The sequence below is a fragment of the Melospiza melodia genome, chromosome 9, assembly GCF_035770615.1.
Source record: "Melospiza melodia melodia isolate bMelMel2 chromosome 9, bMelMel2.pri, whole genome shotgun sequence".
NCBI lineage: Eukaryota > Metazoa > Chordata > Aves > Passeriformes > Passerellidae > Melospiza > Melospiza melodia.
Window position 1 is genome coordinate 12217805 of NC_086202.1, and position 22139 is coordinate 12239943.

The 22139-nt window shown below is 45.4% G+C and overlaps 2 protein-coding genes across 14 annotated transcripts in view; one reads left to right on the top strand and one right to left on the bottom strand.

Moving 5' to 3' along the window:
* The window catches only part of SH3PXD2A (SH3 and PX domains 2A), a 242460-nt gene extending 228805 nt beyond the window's left edge, over positions 1-13655 (top strand). For all 10 annotated transcript variants that reach the window (XM_063163269.1, XM_063163270.1, XM_063163261.1 and 7 more), the window contains one exon: positions 32-13655. In XM_063163269.1, coding sequence (XP_063019339.1) covers positions 32-1927 — 1896 coding nt within the window. In that variant the 3' untranslated portion in view covers positions 1928-13655. The remainder of the gene's footprint in view (positions 1-31) is intronic.
* Positions 13656-16435: 2780 nt separating this feature from the next.
* NEURL1 (neuralized E3 ubiquitin protein ligase 1) overlaps positions 16436-22139 on the bottom strand; it is a 141593-nt gene continuing 135889 nt past the window's right edge. For all 4 annotated transcript variants that reach the window (XM_063163271.1, XM_063163274.1, XM_063163273.1 and 1 more), the window contains exons 5-6: positions 20178-20324; positions 16436-19373 (exon numbers count right to left, since the gene is read on the bottom strand). In XM_063163271.1, coding sequence (XP_063019341.1) covers positions 19132-19373; positions 20178-20324 — 389 coding nt within the window. In that variant the 3' untranslated portion in view covers positions 16436-19131. The remainder of the gene's footprint in view (positions 19374-20177; positions 20325-22139) is intronic.

Here is a 22139-nt window from a genome sequence, read left to right on the forward strand (position 1 = left end):
TCTAAGTAACATGTTCCTTGTTGCCTCTTAGGTTATCGAAAAGAATTCTGGGGGCTGGTGGTATGTGCAGATTGGAGAGAAGGAAGGATGGGCTCCAGCATCTTACATTGACAAGAGAAAGAAACCAAATTTGAACAGAAGAACCAGTACTTTAACACGCCCAAAGGTTCCACCCCCAGCACCTCCCAGTAAACCAAAGGACTCTGAAGAAGGAACAACTCCTGGAGCAGTTTCTTCAGGAGATGCCCAGGACTCTCCCCACAAGCTGAAATACGAAGAACCTGAGTATGATGTACCTGCCTTTGGCTTTGACTCGGAGTGTGAAGTGAGTGAAAGTCACCATGAAGAGGGCACTCCTGAAAAACGACTGTTTCAGGCCCTCAAGCCTTCACCTGTGTCATCACTTCAGAAAGCTAAGTTCAAAGTAGGAGAGTCTTCAGAAGAAGTTGCTCATGAAGAAGAAACCATCTATGAGAACGAGGGGTTCAGGCGTTATGTGGAAGATGCTTTGTCCAACAAGGAATCTAGTGGGGATTCTGATTCTCAGAAAAGCTCCTCTCTGTCCTTGATCCGAAGGAATTCTCCATCTTCCAGCTCTCCGAAATCATCACTCATGAAGCTCAAAACAGACAAAAACATTCAGCCTGATCTTGGAAAATGTCACTATTCCAGGAGTGAGGAGACAAAACCAAGATCAGCTTCAGATGTTGGCTTACGTAGCGTGCCAAGAACAGGCATGAAGAAAGATCCCGGGCAGAGTCCTTCCATCAGAGCAAAGCCAATCGTTAGGCCCAAACCCTTCCTGAACAAGGCAGACTCTCAGAGCCAAGAAAAGATGGATATTAGCACTTTAAGGCGTCAGTTGAGGCCAACTGGGCAGCTCAGAGGTGGACTCAAAGGTTCAAGAAGTGAGGAGTCTGCGAGCCCCCCACGCACCGCTTCTGATAACCAGGATGACCCTGTTCGGAGAAGCTCGGCTGATTTCATCACAGCTCCTTCCCGTGGTGTCTTCTGCTCCAGCCACACTGCCAAAACTGAACAAGAAAATGACTCCAGATGTTTCTATGTGACCACTGATTCATACCAAAAGGTACAGGATTCTGAAATTTGCTTCCCAGCAGGAGTAGAAGTGGAAGTGCTGGAAAAGCAAGCCAGTGGATGGTGGTACCTGAAGTATGGAGACATGGAAGGCTGGGCTCCTTCCCATTATTTGGCTCTCCCTGATAACCAGCGAGAAACTATGTCAGCAGAGACTGATTCCTCTTTTGCCAGGAACAGGAAAAATGAAAACAAGTCAAACAGTTTAGAGAAGATAGAGAAGAGGGTTCAAGCTTTGAACACCATCAACCAGAGCAAACGTGCAACACCACCCATCCCAAGCAAACCTCCTGGTGGCTTTTCCAAAGCATCAGGGCCAGTTAAAATGAGGAATGGTGTGAGGCAACTTGCTGTCCGTCCACAGTCAGTGTTTGTGTCTCCACCACCAAAGGATAACAACCTGTCGTGCTCCTTGCGCAGGAATGAGTCTTTAACAGCCACAGATCAACTTAGGACCGTCCGTCGGAATTCCTCCTTCAGCAACGCCTGGTCACAGCCCGGTGACACAAAGGGAAAGCAGCCAGAGCGGCTGGGCACAGAGAGCTCTGAGACCACCTCCAACCTCCCCACACAGAGGAACGGCATCCCTGTGTCCACAGTCAGGCCAAAGCCCATTGAGAAATCCCAGTTCATCCACAACAACCTCAAGGACATCTATGTTTCCATTGCAGACTATGAAGGGGATGAGGAGACTGCGGGGTTTCAGGAAGGCGTCTGCATGGAGGTCCTCGAAAGGAACCCGAACGGCTGGTGGTACTGCCAGATAATGAGTGGTGTGAAGCCATTCAAAGGCTGGGTGCCCTCAAATTATTTGGAGAAAAAGAACTAATGTTGCAATATCTTTAACCTCCCTAATTTATACTGTTCCTGCTGTGTACATGTGGAAAAAACAATTGCTACACAAAAAGACGTTTCCCTGTGCTCCAGTTTGTACAAAGGAGTCTATATGAGGACAAATCTGCCATGTTCTGGAGAGGTTTGTGGGGTTTACATGTTGTAAGCAACTACGAGGAAGATGCAGCATAGTCAAATGCCTTTTTGTGAAGTTGTTAATAATCTTGTATGTGTAACAGGGTATGACATCCCATCCTTCCCATTATTGATAGGAAACCAAATGTGTGCCTTTTGTGAGAGAAATACACATGCATCTACCTGGGGAGTCCTGTGCCAAACTGTTTTACAATCTTGGCTCCCTTTCTCCTCATTTTTGTCAATACGTGGAATACCCAAGAATTATGGATGCTTTTCCACAACTTAAAGTGAGAAGCAAATGAAAGTTTCTGAAACACAGAGGGACTCTAATCCTTTGGAGATGTTCACTTTTTTTTTGTTTTTTTTTTACTATACTCAACAGTTGGTAGGTCCAGAGTTGGAGCCTTTTCATCATTTCATCATGGAGAGTTTTGGTCTCTGACTTCAGTATTGTTACGACTAACTCACCGGAAAAGGCCATGAGGTGGTGTGGGTTGGGGGCTTTTTGTTTCCTTTCATTCTGTCTTGTTCTTTGAATTGGGATTTCAGGTGTTCAAGGGCAGTGATGCCTACTGGTGCTTGTAAAAACAAACCTACAAACCCCTTGCTTAAACACGTCTGTTACTGTGTAGGCTTCATGTTTGGTTCTGTGCCTGACTCCTGCCAGGTGACACTGGTTGATTCTCTTCCCAGAGTTAGATTTCTCAAAAGTTATCCAACTTTTTGTTGGTCAACACAGTCCCTTAAGACACTAAAGACAAAGCTGTCAGATGTGTTAATTCTTGTTTTGCCCTCTGGTCCAAATCCAAGGGTGCTGATTGCTGGCAGGGCCCACCAAGATATTAGTGAGAAAAATTTGTAACCTTCTGCAACATCACTGTTTACAATGAGTTGAAAAAAAAAAAAAGCCATCAAACTCAGTCTGCACATAATTTGTATATTTTTGGGGAATTGATTTTGTATTTTGTTTTTGTCTTTTCTGTGCATTCTGGGTTTACTGTATTTTCTTAGTATGTGTGTCTAGTTTTACCAGAAAAGACTTAAAACTGAAGTAGGAGCCAAATATGTGTTTCTGTTCCCACTTGAATCCAAAGTGTACGTTTGTACTGGAAAGTGGGCCTGGGCTTCTCAGGCTCAGAGGTTTCATATCAAAGCGATTTGGTCTACAATGCATCTAACCAGGAAGCTGCCTCTTCTAGTTCCAGTTCTGTTTGCCTTTTGTAACTCATGTTTTGAAATGTGGCACACAGGATGGGAAGTGGAAGAGATACCCATCAGAAGAGACTAGGAACATGGAGTTATTTGTGTGGTAGCCTTGTACTGTAAACATAATTTACTAAATCCCTACTGTGCTTAAGGAAGTCATGCTTGGGGGTTTTCTTTAATGGCCTTGTTAATCACTCAAGATCAATATCTAATTCCTTTAAATAATAGGCAACATTGTAAATCTGTTCTAAGGGAGGGTGGGATGGGGGGGACAGAAGACCATTTCACTACTGGTTTACACAAAGCATTACATGTCCTTTTTTCCACCAGAGTTTCACACTGATTTGGCTTGGAAGTTGAAGGTTATAAAGGTTTCAAAATAGCTGAGATCAAGGGGCTGAGTAAAACAGCACAACAAGACCATATGTTACTGGGGATGTTTCACTGCCAAAAAAAAAATTAGGAAACGTATATGTTATTCTTGTCTTTTTCCTTTTTTTTCCTTTTTTTTTTTTCTTTTCTTTTTTTTTTTCTTTGTGTGTGTATGTGTGTGTGGTTTGGGAGTTTTATTAATTTCCATGATAACACTAAGAGAGTTGCCTACAGCTAATGTGGCTGATGTCCTTTCAGTAGCTGAAAAAACATCCAGGTGCCACAGCTACAGGCTACAAACAGTGCTGTAGTTCAGGCAGCTCTCTGCGTGCAGGTGGGGAGGGGAGGCTGTTTGTTTGGGATCCCTTTAAATTGTGGTGGCAGGAGAAGGAGGTGTAACTGCACAACAGCTCATATCCCACTACAGGGTCCTTTCTGTATGTTGATGTCTCACCATGCAATGTGTAAGTGCATGTCCAGTTAGCTTCATCTCACTGGGTGTGTGTCAGTGTGAGACATTGTGGCCCTGTCTCTCATACTTCTCCCCATTTTTAGTTGTACTAATATGGTAGCAGCCATAAAAGACTGCTGGAGCTGTTGTGAGATTATAATAGAAGTATTATATTCTTCTGCTGGACAGTATTAAATAGAGCAATACATAGAGTTATCTGCTAGATTGCAGTACTAATAGTAGTGACTTAGTGATTCGTATTAATGTTATGATTTATTTTAACAATAATGATGCGGAAGTGGTTCATTATTTTGAATTAATGCACTTTAACAATAAAAGAAACCAAAATGGAAGCCAATGCAGAGAACTAAGTGCATTATTTAAAGGTGCAGTATATAATTATCATTTTCTTGAAGCACATATTTATTAAGAATTAACTTATTATTTAAAATATTCTAAAGTTTTGTTTAAATACATTCCCACTAGGTCATCTCTTTGGGGGGATGTAAAGCACAGCTCCCAGATCTTCTGCATTGAGCCACTGAATTCTCTGAGTATGGTATGGTCTGACATGAGCCCCTATCCAAGGAGGGAAGAGCAGCAAGGAGACAGAAGAGCCCAGACTGCTGGAAATACTCACATTTGCATCCAGCACAGCCAAGCCCTGGGCACCTGTGAACTGCAGGAGTCCTTGCAGGGTGTGGGGTGGCACAGGTGTTTGTGGCACAGTTCCAGTGCCTGGCTGCCATGTGCCTTGCACAGGGCTGGCCCCAGTGGATGCAGGTTCTCAGCGAGGTTCAGGTTAGGAGACTTCAGGATCTGCCTGAGACAGATGTCTGTCTGTCCCACAGCTCCTGTTCCATCTTGCTGGCTTGCTTCTCCAGCTCTGGCTTTACAGGGAGGTGGTTTGCAGTGCTCAGGCAGGGCAGGGTGGCACAGCATGAGGCTGCCTGCAGTACTGCCAGGATTTTCTCACACAGCTGCAGCTCCATGGCTCAGTTGCTGCTTTATCCCATCTCAAAGGCTTCACACCCTCCTGAGAGAGACCAGACCCTGTAGATGGGCTGCTGCAGAGCCACACTTGCGGCCTCCCTCTGCCCTCACCTCTACCAGCAAAAAGGATGGGCTGCAGATGGCCTACTTGGTGCCAGAAATTATTGTTGGCCACCACTTGGCATGCTGGCTTCCACCCTGGTGGAAGAGCGTCCATTTGGGCTTCCGTTCACTTGGTAGTTGTTTTGGCTGCTTGTGTTTAAAAGGGCACTTTTAAAACAAATACTCCAAATGTAATTTTTCCCACTCCTGTCTTACCATTGTCATAGCATCTCTCACTGAGGTGTTCTCTCTTTTTTTGATGCTTTCAGCTGAGAGGTAGCAGAAAAATAAATTTTTTTTCCATCAGCGAGCAGCTAGTTTTGGTCGGTTCTGCTGATACCTGAAATAGCAAGCCCTTCACTCTTAGCTGTGAAGCAGAGGGAAGGGCCTTAAGCTACATCAGCAAAGCTGACTGCAGGGCAGGAAAACCTGGCAGAGTACTCAGAGGGCAGTGTAGTGTTGTTAGAAGTGTTTTAGCTCTTTTCTAAAAATGTTAACGTCACCTTTTATTTACTAAATTTGTCAGAACTGACACTGGATCAAGAGCAATATTTAAATGTAATGTACACCTCAGTGAACACTCAATGCAGAAATCAATAGTACTGTTTAAATTTCTTTTTCAGATTGTTAAAAGGAAGAGTCTGCAGGGCTTGAGCAAAGCCATTTGCAGCTGAAGGGGGCCCTCCTCTGGGGGAAGAGGCAGCTGCTCGTGCTGTCTGCTCTCACCCACTCTCTGTATTTTCCAAAAAGTCTTGAATTTGGACCAGCAGAAATTCCAAACTCCAATGCCAGAGAACAAAATTAAAGAATGTGAAAATTGTGTCTTGCTGTATACTGCAACTTTAATAATAATGAGCACTTCTGAGTTCGTTATTGAGGTTTATATAATGCCTGAAAAGTTTATTTGCTGGTTTCCCTTGTCTCCCCTTTCAAAACACTTCCTCATAACAGCAAGAGTCATGCATTTTGTTAGGAGTCCTTCCCCATGGGAGGCAATTCCTGTTCATTGTTTTAGCTGTCACCCCATGCAGTCCTATGTACCAGTTCTTTGCAAGCCACACCTTTCAAGATAAAAGAGATGATGGGCACATGTTGAGGTACTCAACTGATGTGTCAACAGGAAGTTTTTAAATTGATGTATTCAGTAGTAGCAAATACACAATAAGGAAAGATTTGGATTGTCTTGCAGCTAGACTCTTCAAAATGGAAATTCATATCTGCATGGGTATAGCTAAAAAATGCATTTGTCCCTTGTGGATGTGTACCCCAAAGACTCCTTCCATTATGATGCTATAAAGTTTGACGAAGGCATTATATAATTGTTTTCATCACTTTCAGATCTTAATGAATCATATTTTATTGTAATATATATTCATTGCTTTCCTCAGTTAAAAAGAAAGTTACTGCTTTTATCTTATATGAAAAACAAGGGAATTTGATAAAGCATTCATTATTTTCATATTACTAGTATTAACAGAATAGAACTAGTACTATTTAATTTTAGATCTTCATAGCTAGCTTGTTAATAACTCATATTTTCCTGTGTTGTATCCTACTATTTTTTCTATTTTTTCCCAAATATTCTGCATTCTTGAGAAAAAGCAAATCCAATGAGTGGATAAGTGCAATATTCATAGAATAAACAGGCCCCTCATCCAGGACTTGGAGTGGAACGTGCAGTGTGAAATGTTTGCAATTCTCTATTCATGCACTCTTAGGGAAGGGGAAATGCAGGGGAGGGGGCAACTGGATGAAAACAGGACCCTTGGGTAGGTAGAGACTGACAGCTGGGATGGCTTGGGTTGGGAATGGATGCTTTCCATAAACAAGTATCACCTGTTAGTGGAAGCATAAGGATTATGCAGCATGTCACCAGGATTATGTATAGAATGTGCATTAACATCCTGATCAATACAGGACTTCTGAGCTATGCTTGAAACACTCTGTATGTCATCCATGCATGATTCTGTCTTCTGGTTTGTCTCTGCTGGATGATTCTGTCTTCTGGTTTGTCTCTGCTAGTTAAGTCCTCTGTTGCACTTCAGATTTGGTGGTAGCTTCAGAAGGGAAAATAATTCTGCTGGTGCAGTCCCAAGTTTGGCTACTGCATTGTTACTTGTATTTATTGCAAGAGCTATGGAAATATTTTTGCAGGTCCTTACTTTTCTGCCCTTATTGTTAACCTAAGAAGAAAAAGTCTCCTTTTTATTTGGGTTAATTCTCACCTGCAGAATTTCACAGATGTTTTGGATATTGATTTCATATTTCTTGGCTTGCAAAGGTGGATCTGTCAGGTTCTAAATAAAGTTGGGCAGAAACTTTGCTCTTCAAAAGAGATATTGTATTAAATTCTATTTGAATGGAAGGAGAACTTCCAGCTGTCAAAAATAATGTGACTTTACAGGTAGCAGCAAAATCTACTACCTTTGAAAAACTGGACTATTTTTGTAAGGTGCAAGAGAAATGTGAAAGCCAGAGCACTTGACTCACTGAGCTCTGGAAAGTACATCTCCTGTGGCTCTAGTTAATTACTCTGGAGAGATGTACCTCAGTTTTCTGCTTAATTTTTGTCCTGCTGTTCTTAAGTTTGTCAAAAAGCCTTAATATTACCAGAGACCTTTGCATTCAAACAGAAAAACGGAATTCTGCAGCTGTATTGAAATAGTATATCAAACACGTGATTTTGGAGAACCTCTAATACTTTACCAATTAGCAATCTGGTTTTGAGGAGCCAACTTAATTCTTTCACATGCCCTTGTCTAAACTGGCAAGAGTCCCACAAGCATCAGTAGAGTTACACTGACAGAAGACACTTGTGGGTGCTCAGCATGGACCGTTCTCAGCACAAGCAAGCCCTGTGCACTCTGTTCCTACACCTCCAAAGGGTGCACAGGGCTGCTTAGCCTTGGTGCTGCTCTGCCATGATCCACTGTGCTGCCAACATTGCAGCTCTTTAAAACCAGCTGGAGCTTTGCTGCTGTTTGCTGGTGCTTTTCCATCACCAGCAGCTCATTCTCTGTCCGCTTCAGATGCTATTTAGCCACGTAGTGAAGTGCTGTGTATCAGTGCAGTGTTTGATAGCTGCCATCAGTACCAGTAGGATGGTCTGAGAGCATGTGTTTGTCTAAGTTATTTTGTTTTCATTTGCTCTTTGTTGCTTACTAGAAGCAGGGACCAGCACTGCGATGATGCATGGGAATGTGTCCGCACACTTGAACTGTTTGATGGCCTCTGCTAACGCTGCCCAGTGCTTGTGCTGCTCTTTCTCTCCCTCTGTGCTGCTCAGCAGTCGTGTCTGTTGTGTGTGTCTGTAATTTTCAAAGTACTGTACATAAGGCCGGATCCAGGAGCCCCCAGTCAGCTGACTTTGGCTTGGGATGTTTGTTGCTGTTGCTGCTTTTCCTCCTCCATCTTAGACCCAATTTGGAGCAGAGCACAGGTGTCTGTAAGGAGTCACCTGTAACTCTGCTTTGGGGTGTCAGTTTTGCAGGGTGGCCAAGGGTGGAATGAGGAGCTCTTTTCTCTTGGGTGCCCTTGCATCAGGGCCGGGAGTCTGCAGCAATTCCTGGAGCGGAAGCTGCGCCGCACTGCGTGCGGACACGGCTGGCATCGTCAGAACAAATTAGTTTCCCCATTTTATATTGTCAGGGCTGGGCTGGTCCCATCAACTATGTTCTTAATTTGTTCTTGCATCAAGGTAGTGTTGATTTTTAGTTGGAGAGTGCAATCTTTTTTGTCTTGTGTTTGGTTTTTTTATAAATAAATTTGGTTTTAAGCTTCACACTGGCGTTTTACAGACCTGTTCTTGTCAGCATAAGCCACTACTGTCCTGAGTTGAGACTCCTGTTTGTTACTGAATTGAAATTATGGGAATTATGTTGATCATTTGGAAAGAAATTAGAAAAGAAATTAGAAGTAACTATATTGGCAGGGGGAGAGATAGATAAAATATGAGGAAAAAGATGTTTCTAATAAGGCCATGAATTATTTGGTCTGACACTGCAGGTGCTTTCTCTGTATAGATGGTTTAAATACATCACTGCTCTGTAACAGGATTTTTGTTATTGAGAAAAGTTGATTTTTTTTCAGTCCCTAATATACTATGATAATCTGTATCCTGAAGCCACTGATCCACCAACAGAAGACAAACATAGGTTATCTGCTTGTTGCAGATGAGGCAGTTTGTGTGTCTGGGAGTTTATATACACCAAGGTTCAGCTGGTGGACTGGGCAAGCACGGCTGTTCTAAACCTGTCCATGTTGGCAGGAACAACCTGGTGCTAGTAGTGCTTCTGGAACAATGTTGGCTTTAGTGACCTTTCCCTGATGTTCAGGGTTGTTGGGTTACAGTGGTACCTGTTCTGGTCTCTGTTTAGTGGAGGAGAAAAACAGGTGGAAGGGAGAATCACTTGGCACTGAAAGAAAAATTTCAAAATATGATATTTAATATTCAGGTAAATATTTCAGGTTTCTCCAGATATTTCCCATCAAAGGTATTATTGACTCTGTATTTGATGACTGAAAGGTAAGCAATGTGGCAGCATTCTCTGTGCAAACAGTTCTTTTGTGGTTGGAGAGCTTGTTCTTGAACTGCTTCTGGGTCACCAGGGAAGGAGTAATAAATAAACAAAACCCCTAGAGGGGCATTCAATTCTGTCCTGACTCTGGGCCCCCCAGAACACATTAATTCAGTTTGTTTCTGTCCCCTTGAAGCAGGACAGAAAAGAATAGTGCAGTCACTGGAGCTTGGTCTGTAGCAATTAGTAAACTGGAACAAATAAAAAAGAAAAGAAAAATAAACCTTTTAAAAAATGAAGTATTTCAGTGAATAGCTGACGTAACTACTTCCTGTCTTGGACTTTCAGGGAAGGAGGAAGCTAGAATTGTTTCCAGTTGCTAGGAGGAATTTTTCTGTGTCATGCTGACCAGGCTTGCTGAAAAGTCTTGCTCATTACTCGTGATGAGCTCAAACCTGGAATATTGCAAAAGCAAAGCATGTGTGGCATTACAATGACTTTTTTGTACTGAGGGTCCGAAGTGGGGTCAGTAGTGACAGAGTAAGTGCATTTCTGCTGTCTGGCTGACTTGCACATGACATCAGTGCTGTTCCTTTAGTGCAGATTTAATTGCAGACAGCAGTGCTTATTATTCCGCTAGCAGTGTTTAGGAAGGATCATGTAGATGAGCCTCCTCATTTAAGGCTCAATATCAAATATCATATCAGGAGAAGCCCTGCCAGCAGCTTGATTGATTGCTGCTTAGGCTAAAGTTCAGATGTGGGTAACTCCAGGTGGGTGTTGAAAGCAGCTCAGGTGCCTGTGTACATCTGTAACTGTTTCCAGAGCTGTTAATTAGCCCAGATTATCTCTGCAAACTGTGGGTAGTGAGTTCCTGGGAGCCTAAACCTGTTGGTGAAGAAAGGCTGAAATTTGTTTGAGCTATTGTTCTCCTCTGCATTAGCAGAGCAGTGACACATGTCTGTACTAGAAGCTCCTAGAGGGTTTGCCGTCCCAAAGTTTTAGTTGACCAAAAAGAAAAAAAAAAATGGATCTAGGCCTGGTCTCAGTGAAATTTTGCAGTGGGTTTCTTGGGTGGTTGGTGTTCTTCATGTGACCTTGAAAACTAGATGCTGTTGTCATTTCTGTGTTGGTGTAGAGCTCCGTTTTTTAGTGGTTAGGTGATGGGAATGTACCTGGGGGAGCTTGGAGTCTTGGGAGAGTATGTTGGTGACCAGAGGTAGAGAAATGTGTGGCTGGTCTTAGTGTGCGTGTGGTCAAGTTGGTGACACTTTTTTGTCTTTTGTTTGTTTTGTTTTTAATATGGGAACCAATTTGTCTGTTCTGCTTCGGAAAAAGGTCTAGAAGTTGGTGTGGTTTCTGTTGCAGTAAATATGAGAAGGAGTTAGCTGAGAGCTTTTTTTGTTTGTTTGTTCTTGGTTTGCTTTTTTTTTTTTAAGAGAGTTTATGGGCAGGAGACCATTTAGTTTGTTTTGGGTTGCAAGTTAAGCTAAGAGAGAAAGAAAATGAGTCTGGGGAAATCCTTTTTTGTGGTAACAGCTTTGGACCATATTTTGTTTTGGCCTCTGATCCAGCTCCACTGAAGGCAGTGGAGTGAATATTGTTGATCATGTAGATGTTAAAGATTTTGGTCATTAATTAATTCTTAGAGAGGTGATAGACATCATGACATTCATAATGTGTCATAACAAATGTGAGCTAGGGACAGAAATAATAACTGTAGCTTCAAATATTGTTCAGTTTTTATTTAATGAACTTGAGATGCTGACCAGTTGGATAAAACTGTTTGTACAATGCTTGAGTCTGTGAGGGGTTTTCCTAGGACAGGAAATCATATGCATTATAAAAAATATTGCCTTTCTCAGTTGTCCCAGTAAAACTGAAATCCAGAAAAGTGACACTTTCTGCACTTAAGAGCATCTTTTGCCATTGATGGCAAGAGTTACTGTTAATGAGGGATTAGATGCCCCAGTCTGTCTGAACTGACACAAAACAGATCTTTTTGTGACCAGTCCCTGAGTCTGTGTGTAAACATTTGTAAAGACTGGATGCACATTACAGTACTGGTTAACAAAATGAGCAAATTTTCTGTGGGCCAACACAAAACATGTATTAGCATTGAGGAGAATACAGATCTCCTTTTTGCCAAATGACTCTCTAGAAATTTTCCTCAGGCTTCAGCACAAATCAGCTGGGACCTGTGAGGATTTAGCTGATATATATGGTACTGAGAGCCTGCTTCTGTGACTGGGGCAACAGAAGTGTGGCTTTATCCCAGCAAGAATTAATGAAATCACCATAGCACAATGTTTTCATTTGCTCTGGATACAACAGTGGTGGGGGGAATGAGCTGTGAAAAGCATAAGCTCCCCCTTAATCCAAATTTGCAGACTTTACTTGACTGCAGTGCCCAGCCCAGAACTATTTCAGAGCTGTCCTCATGGCTGTGCCCTGTGTGGGACAGGGAATGCGCTCAGAGGGGCTGCCCTCCTCTCTGTGCCATGACCAACTGCTTGCTCAGAGAACTGCAAAACAATGTAAAGCAACTGAGGTTGGGGGTTTTTCCCTAGAGCAGCATGTTCTAAAGCAGTGAAGTAAAAACAAGTGCTTGTTTGGGAAATTTTAATCATGTCTCTGTAAAGGTGGAAACTCAGCATGGGTCTCTCAACAGAGAATAAGAAATACCATCTGTCTTGGGAAATTGTACATATGAAGATACAGAACAAAGACTTCAGATTACTGTGCCTAAAAGTAGATCTTAGCATTTCTCTATAGGCATTTGTTGGAGCTATTGTTATTTCGGAACTGAACAGTATTTAATAATGGTTAATCAGGACTGCTCAAAAATTCCTGCAGGAAAGGAAAAGACGATTTGAGTTCTGGACACTTATAGGAGAGGGAGTTGTAAGAAACATAAAATGTGGCCAGGTGCTGTATTAACCTAATTTTTCTTCTAGGAAGTCACAGGTCCTTGTGATTGTGTCCTGGCATACACTAGTGCTGGTCAGTGACACCTCTTTGCAAAAATTCAGAACCATGCATCTGATGGGCATGTGTGTATTGGAAAAGATGAGCCTAAAAAGGCCTTGGAGTAAACTACAGCTGATAAAAGAACTCCTGATTTGCATGTTCCAGATATGCTGAAATAACTTACATTGAGGCAACTTCAGCTCCTTCCAGGCATCTGCCATCTCCCTCCCTGGCAGCTCACAGGTGGTGGAGGGTGGCAAATGTTGGTGGAAAGGGAAATTCAGGATTCATGCTGTCACTGCTCTTCCTGCTCCATGCCTGAAGTCAGAGCTCTGCTGGGCCACAGCAGGAGCAGACCCTTGGCACAGTGTTTGCCATGTCCCACAGGGCTCTGCCAAGCACTCTGAGTGACTTTTGCTGGCCTGGGTGCTGCTGCCCAGCCAGGATGCTCCCCCCTCCCTGTGTGCAGGACCCTGGGAGGTTGTGAGGGACTGCCAGAATTTGAGAAGTGTTTTCTCAGAGAAATTACAAGTTCTTGCAATATGAACCTCTAATGTTTTCAAAGACTCAGGCAGAAAGGACTTGCTAAACAAACTGTACCTGTCATCTCCCAGTTCATTGATTGCTTGGACCAAAGGTGGTGCTAAATCTGATCTTTGTCTGTAATATTTATATTTTGTTGGACTTTTTTTTTTTAAGTGTTTGATAAAACAGATGCAGTGTCCTTCTTACATGAGAAATTTAGTCCCAGCTTGGGACATGGCAAAACTCCCTGGACCTTCGGGGCCCAGGATTGTTGCCTGTTACCATTTGAGCAGGCTTGCAGTGTTTGGGGGGAGGTGGGAAAAGGGTACTCTATCTTCAAATGCTTGCAGACTGTAAGAATTGACTTGTGATTTGTTTGTTTGTTTGTTGGTATTTTGTTTACAATGCCTCTTATGCCCTAAGGAAAAATAAATTTTTGACCTTTTTAATTGTGATCCAGTTGGTTTGTTTTGTTGGGGTTTTTCTTCTAATTTTTTCAGTACTGTTTTGATTCCACTTGAATTCCACTGAATTTATCTTTCCCAAAATAACTTTTAATTTGTGTGTTCATGCAATTGCAAATTTCATCTTAGGCTAAATGGACCTTGTCTTGTTCCCTGGCCAAAGTTGTTAGTGTGTGCTGTATTTTTGTATTTTTTCTGTTCCACAAACTTTATGGAAAAGTCATTTGAGCCCTCAAACATGAAGAACTTTAGTCTGTGTTCAGCAAGTTCTTAAGGTTCACAGTACTCAAGGAAGGATGCTTTTTGGAGAAGGATAGGTTCAAAATAAGAACAAAAGCATACTTTTACAAAAGTGGTCCTTTGGTTCTGTGATTAGAGTTGCTCTGCAAGGTGGGATGAGCCCTGTGTGCAGTCTGCAGAGCAGGTGGTGCTTGGACAGGGGATACTGAGGTCTGATCCTGCAAGGTGTCTTGGCACTGGTGATTCCTCTTGCCTGTCTCTGAAGGTTGGAGGCCCAGATAGCTCAGCAAGTAGAGGGTCATTGCTGTGCAAAGCAGCAGTTGGGTAAAACTGAAGTTTCTGGTAATGGATCCCCTCTCCTTATGCAGGGACATCTCTTGGGGATGCCAAAGGCAGTGGATTAGGGGATATATTGGGTAAGGAGGTTTTAACAAGGGATGTAATATAGAGGGGTAACAAGGTTGTTTTTTAGCTCTTCAGTTCCCAGCCTGACTGTAGATGTTCCTCTATGCTGGCATGTAGGTGAGTGGTGCCCAAGGAGTCCTGTTGCTCTCTGAAGGATGCCAGGAGTTGAATCTGATGCAGTACACAAAGTCTGGGCACAAACGTAGTGCCAAGTGTGACTGGAAACTGTGTCCTCTCTTCCCTTTGTGCTGAGTGAGCCAATCAGCTTGAAAGGGTTTTTTTGGGCTAATGCAATTTATTTACTAATGTATCCCCTTGTACACTGTAATTCACTGTTAATTGCTCACCTCTTGCCCCTTTTTCTTGGAGAACCACTACCAGAATTGTGCTGCACTCCAGACTGAATTTTTCTGGTCCTACTTTAGTGTATTTGCAGTGTTTGTTAGAATCGATCTCGGCAGGATGAGCTGAGCTCCGGGCCGGGCGCCGGGCACCAGGTGGCGATGCTGGACCAGCGCTGCAGCTCCTGGACCAGTCTCGGAGCATCCTCCCTCTCATCTTCCTCTGCCTGCTTCTCGCCCGCCCGGGCTGTGCCGCAGCCGAGCAGCCCTGCCTGAAGCAGCGGGATGGGCTGGGGCACCCTGGCTGGGGAAGGTTAGTTCTGCACCACAGCTGGTCTTGATGGAGAATCCTTGGGGAGCAATGGTGAAATTACAACTCCGGTTTGGCTGTGGGGAGGGAGGGCAGGCAGGGCAGGGTGACTCCAGCGATGCTCAGCAGATGAGGATGCAAAGCTCGCTGGGGCTGCTGCACATGGCAGCATGAGGGGCTGCACAGGCTGAGGCTGGCAGAGGGAAACCTGGCAGATGTGCCACGGTACCTCTTGCTGGTGCCAAGGAAGAAGGAGATCTGAGTTTGGCCCAGAGCATTTGCACTTCACTCATCCTAATCTGTGGCGGTGCTTGGGCTCAGCACATCCAGCAAGACAGTGCTGCCAGGTCCTAGGGCTTTCTGTGCTGTGCAACCCTGTCCCTTGCTCCTGAGGGAATGAGGAGGCTTTCCAGACCCACTAGAGGTCATCCTGTCCCCAGGAAAGCAGGAGCTGGAACAGCTCTTGGAGGGCAGCACACAACTGTGCAGACTTGCCTTGTCCCAGCCGCTGGGATCTCCTCAGGCTGGTGCTGGAGAAAACTGGCTTGGCACTTTACCCAGCCTGGAATGTTTCAGGCTACTGAGGAACTGTTAGAGTAGAATGGTTTCAACTGGAGAGACTGAGGACACCACTCCTGGGCTGTCCCAGGCCCTTGGCAGATGGAGCATCCCCATTGAGGGAGAAGATGCCACCTCAAATATGTCCCACGACAAGAGTGTGATCCAGATAACCTCATCTACTGAATAGTTAAACAAAAACATGAGGAGAAAAAGCTCACATTTGTTGTATTGTAGGTGTGCTTCTGAGCAGATACCTGCAGCAGAGGATTGGGTTTTGAGGGAGCTGGCATGATCTGTGGAGAATCCAAATTCCCTTTGTGCCCTTGTGTCCCTTGCTACGTACCCAGTAAGCATCTGCACCTTACCTCAGCATCTTGCTTGGGCAGACCACAGATTGTCAGTGGGCCTTCCCAGCATGTTGCCAGGGCTGGGATGATGCTCTGCCTCATCTTCAGCCACCCCACCTGCCCCCTCCTAGGCTGAGCAGCATGTCCTGGCTTTCCTCACAGCACAAGTTCTTTGGTGGAGGGTGCTTTTTTGTGGTTACAGAAGAGACTGTAATCAAGGCAGTGAGAGTAAAGAAACTGTGACTTCTCTCTAGGGAGGGCAGGAAGAGGCTCAGGAGTGTGAGGCCTAAGCTTTCAGAAATTATGTTAACTCTTGCTTTTACTTCTGTGCTTTTCTCTATTCCTTACGTGTGTGTGGTGTCCACCAAGGGGATATTGATACCCACCTCCCAATGCCCTCCCATCCTCCAGAACTAAAGGAAAGTCTGAGATGTCTCCCCCCAGCTCCCCCTAAGCAAGAGGCTCTCATGCTATCCTTACTTTTACCTCAGCCTCACACTGTGCTGGCCATTGTGTTTTGCTGCTTTTGTGAAGTGGGAAATCCTCAGCGACCCGTGCTGCTGTAGGATATCTAAATCAACTTTATTCACGATCACAGTTATCCAATTATTCACAATGAGTTTTTCTTGTCTTTAAACAGAACACAAAACATCTTAAAGTAAAGCAATGAAATGCAGATGACACAACACAGAGGTACATGGGAACCTACACCAATCAAACAAAACAAAACAAAAGATTAGGATTTTTGTTATTTTTACTGGTTTTGCTGGTTTTTTTTCCTCCCTGGAGAGAGCCTTTTTCTCTTCCCTGCTTACAGCTGGAGGCCAGCCTGTGCAGGGGTAGGACTGAACCCTAATTTTTGAACTCAGATGCTGGGGGAGTTTTCAGCTTCTCTTAACTCCTAGAGTTTGGTCCACAGTAAAACAAACACAGTTAATATATTAAAACACTCTCAGTTCAAAAGGTGAAAAGGAATTTACACCACTGCACTGGTACCCAGGGGTGGAATTTCTTGAAAAATAAAATTTACTGCTTGGCTTTCCCTGCATGGAGTGGGACTGGTCCCACTGGTGTGGTGAAGGCTCGGGAGGCTGCTTATTGCACGTTTCCCCACATCCACTCTTTCATCAACACCTTCTTACCCCTTGGCTTCCTCCTTTTTGAAATCTTTACACTGGAGTTTGCGTTAACTACTGAAAAAGGCTCCCTGTGCGTGCTGGTCACAGCTGGAGTGGCTGTGTGCCTGAGGACCAGCCATGCTCCTTGCAGGGCTGCTCTGACTCCCCCAAGTTGTGCCAACCAGCCTCCTCCTGCCCCTCAGTGAGGCCATCTGGGAATGGGAGCCACGAGCTCTGGAGCTTTTGACAGCTGGGACAGGGCTGGGTTTGGGCTGTACATCAGAGGTATGCCAGGAAATGACATAAATCCCTGTCACCCGGAGTGTCAGCATTCAAGTTAGTGCTGCCAGCAGGGCAGGCCCGGGGAGCTGCAGGCCCCTGGGTAGGCCGCAGAGATGGTGGCACTTTCAGAGAAAGGCTCTACAATGTGCTCCCCTGTGAGCAGTCTCTTTTTGCATCTCCTTGAGAGACAGAGCAAGGATGTGTTTTCCAGGTGTTTTTAGGATCAGCCTCTGCCAGTGTGGGTGGTGCAAACCCACCTGCTGCTGGGGGGTGGGGGAACATGATGTCCCTTGCAGCAAGCGCATGTGTGCATTTAATACTGTTATCCCTTCACCACACTGTTCCCCCTGTCCCATCAATGGCCAAATGTTCGGGTGCAAGGGAAAGCTCAGCAGGAAGGCTGTGACTCCATGGCCTTCCCTGGTCTGGCCAGGGGGGTGATGTGGTGGGGGCAAACTCCACTGCCATGGCACCCTAGCCCTGACTCCACTCAGGACCCAGACACAGTCCCTCCCTCCCCTGCAGCCCAGGAAGGAGCAGGATGGGTTGGGAAGGGAGGCAGACAGCTCCTGCTGCTGCGAAGCCACACAGCCCAGCCCCAAGGGCCAGCAGCCCTGGGTCATACCTGTGGCCATGGCAGAGCAGCAGATGTTTGCATGGGAACTGTGGGGGCCACCACTGTCCCTGCTGGGCACAGCCAGGCTCCTGACTCAGGCAGCAGAGGAGATTTGTTTAAATACACCAAAGCAAACCAAACCCCTCAAGTTATTTTTCTCTCATTCCTTACTTCCTAACACATAAGGAGAGCTGTGTCCTGCCGGTGTGGCTGTGAAGAGCTGAGTACCACCTGGCTGGTTTTGTCTTAAAGCACAGTGATAAAGTTACCAGTAAAGGTAACCCACAGATGTGTGGGTTTATACATTCTTCCCCCGTGAGGCTGGGGTTTTTCCTCACAAGTGCTGTCTGGATGGCAGGGGGGAGAAAGGTGAGGGAGTTATGTCTCCCTCTCTCACAGGCCCAGGGGAGAAGAGATGCTGCTGAATCCCTCGTGCTGCGTGGAGACCACACGCAAGATGGTGGTGGTGGGGTTTGGGAGCTGCGCCTCATGTGACAGGGTGGTGACAGGAGGTGGCTGATGCTGCTGAGAAGGAGCAGAGCTGTTGCCAGTGTTTGTTGCCAAAACCACCATGGAAGCCTCTGTCAGAGAATGGCAATGGAGGAGGAGTTGGGGACAGCCCTCAAGAGGCTGCCAGGAGTCTGCTCTTCTGTCTGCAGATATGGGGTGGGTGTTGCTTCACAACTCTTGGGTTCTTTTCTGCACTGGCCCCAGCCTCCCTGCTCTCATTGCTCCTCCCTCGCTGGGTCAATGCTTGCCTTGCTCAATCCTTTCCAAGGAGCCTCCTCTGGTCAGGCTGGTTGTACACAGAAACACATTGCTCATTTCTTCTCTTCTGCTAAGCTGTCTCTGCATGTGGGGTGCCTCTGGAAGGAGATGTGTAGCACTGAACCTTTTACCACTTGCTGTCTATGTTAAAGAATGGAGACTCCACTCTGCTGTGCATGGTGTAGAAAGGGATGATTGCACTGGCTGGCATTTTTTGAGATAGAGTTTAAAATCCACAAGGGAGAGAAGTCCACTGCAACTTCCCTGACACTGGAGTTCAGCCGCAGGGCTTGCTTGGGGGGTAGAAGAGCAGCATCTAAGCTTGTCTCATCTGTTGTCCATGGAAGAGGAGGTCAGGTTGGTGGTGGTTGATGAGTTTTGAATCTCCCGGGTGATGAATAAAGACCAAGGCCTGTGTTGTCTCACGGCCTCCTCCCCACGTGCCCAGTCCCCACCAGGCATCTGCTGCTGCTCTAAGTGCTGCGGTATGTTTTGATGATATCTTTGATGGCCCGTCTGCAAATGGGGCAGCAGGCATTGGCCATCTTCTTGAGCTTCAGCCCACATGAATAGCAGAGACACATGTGTCCACAGGAGTAAATGACTGTGTCTACCACATTCTCATAGCAGATGGTGCATTCATCTACCCAGGGCCCTGAGACGGACGGGGAGATGGGTGACTCAGGCAAGCTGCTTGGAGAGTTGGGACCTGTGCCTACAACACAAAAAAAACCATGGTCACTCCTCTTGCTGACATCCCAAGGTAATTTCTGCCCTGCAGCCACATAGGGACGAACCATGCTCCAGCAGAAATGCATACTCCAGGACCAGGGTTCCTTCCTGTGACCTGCTGTCCTACTCACCGAGTCCTGGTTCACATGCCAAGGCTCAAAGCAGCAGGAAGGCAACATCTACTCGGGTCTGCTGCCCATGAGGAGCAAGCCAAGAGACAGCTGTTCCCATGCAACAAGGATTTGGTAAGTTACATATCCCACCATCAATGCCTTGGGATTGTGCAGGTGTCTGGAGTTTTAGAAGTGCTGCAGAACAGCCTACACTTTTTTACTGCATGTGCATTTATCTAAATATCTGTACTTTATTAGGCACTTTAGAAATAGCAATACTGTGTCTTACTGAAGGAGTGTGGAGGGAGAAAGGGGAGGTGTAGGCTGACCTTTAGCTCCAGTCCAAGCTAGTGTGAGACATGTCAGTGCCACACAGCTCTCCAGAAGGAGCTCTGCATCACAGGGCCATGCATGCGGCAGAAAATCCTTTGCTTCCCTTGGGACCTTTCACGATGAAAAGGGTAAGAGAAATATTGCTGTCTGGGCATCCAAGCAGCTTCCACATAAAACAGACTGAAAATAGCCCTTACAGAGGCTCTCCCTTCCTCCCCATGGGAGCTGACGGGATAATAATAATCTGTTGATTATTGTGGTTTTAGAGCCCTTCTGGGAGACAAGTGTGAGACTGTGAAGGGAGGCAAAGGGAAGGCAGCAGGGGATCCCACCATTCTTACCACTGATGGAGCTGCAGAGGGGGCCAGAGCCACACGTAGACAGCAAGGGGCCAGAGACACCACTGCAGAGGACGGTGGGGGAGTTGGGTGTGGATGAGGGGGAGCTCGGTGCCGACAGTCCCAGCCGCTCCGCTAAGGTGGTGGAACCTGCGGGTGAGAGAAAAAATCTGTGGTTACTTCTAAAAACTGAGGCTGACAAGGCACTGGGGGTACATGGCAGGGGTTGCAGCTCTCAGTGCTTGTCAGGATTGGTCTCATCAGCATGAAATCTAGGGAGGAGACAAAAGAATCCTCATATGCCTTCTTTTTAATGCTAGCAGCTGATCCTGAAGGGACATCAAACTCCCACGACCCCTGAAATTGGCTGGAGCTCCCTCAGCTACCATAACCCTTTGTTTCTGCCCTTAAATCTATCTCAAATCATTTAGTGCAGTTACTTCCTATGTGGTTTCATGCTCATATGTGCCACCAGTACTAGAGCCAGCCACAGGCTTGTAGCAGTAGAGGACACAGCCTGCGGAAGGGTGGGCTGGACTCAACACAAGAATACATCCCTTTGTCAAAAAGTTGTGCAAAACTGCACTTTTCAGTAATTATTTATTTATTTATTTATTTATTTATTTATTTATTGTTACTGAATAATAAATACATTCAATAAATTCATGCAAAGGCACTCAAGGACTTTTCAGAAACAAACAGGAGGGCCTCGCAATCAGGAAACCTTAGCTATGCTCACCGTTCTGCCTCTTTCTTGTGTAGCTTTTGTCAGAGGTAGGGATAAGTCTCCAAAATGCATTTAGATCTAGGATGAACAAGGACACCTCTCCATCATTCAGGAATGTGTTCTTCACTTGCATGTCTGGATGTGATAGCTCAAGAGTGCAAAGCTTCTTCAAGTTTGTTGTAGATACCCCCAGCTCCATTACTTCCTGCTCCCACTGCCCACCATCAGTATTAATGCGCTCTCTGCTAGAAAAGCCACCTCTGTCCCACAGCCTGTCTGGCACCCTCCTTCCATCTCAGTCTCCTTCTTCTGCTGTTGTAACAACACATCTCTTAAAGCCCCTTCCAGAAGGGAAAAAAAAAACTCTACCCTCTGCAAAGATTTTGCAGGGGACTTTCATTGCTGCCAATGCAGCCTGGTTTTTGCTAAGCCAGTGGTGAGACAGCAGCACACACGTGGCTTGAACTAAGGGGATGGTTTCCTGATGGTAAGAACCAGCTTGCCTAAGGTTTTAAAGTTTCTATTTCCCCAGCTGAGAAGACAACCAGGATAACTCGAAATGAGAACTAAAATGTTCAGACTTCTTCATGTTACCATATAAGGAGCCAGAGGCACAGAGAGTTTGGATCCACAGTGTCCTCAATGAGTTGGAGGCTATTCTCCAGAGAAAAAGCAGCAGTGGGAGGTCAGGAAAACCCCATGTGCCAGAAAGGTCCTTCAGTTCCTCTTTGCAGGGAGGCTACTGACCAAACCTGAGAGACAGGGACTGTTAGTGCCAGCTGTGGATTGTGAAAAACAGCAAAAATACAGATTCTCCTGCTCTTTTTAGCAGAACAAGACTGAGCAGTGAAAGTGCAACACAGGAACTGGGAAGGGGTCATGTTTGAGTCAAAATCTGTTTTGAGGACTGTGTATGAGAGAAGAAGCAATTAGCCTAAGCCATCAGTCCCTCAGTTTCACCCCTCTCCAAAAAAAAAAAAAGGAACATTTTTCTTCCAGGCACAAGCTGAAGTTTAGACTCTATAAAGGGCTCTGGAGTTCTCACACTTGAGATACTGTAAAGAGCTACCTCCTTCATAACACAGATGGGAGCTGAGGCTGGAGTTCAGCTCAGTAAATAAGCAAAGAGAATGATGCATCCTCTAATGACAGCTACTAGCAAGAGCCCTTCCCCTCCAGTCTGACAGATGACCAAAGCAGAAAACTTGCCCTGTGGTAACACACACTGAGGACAGGCC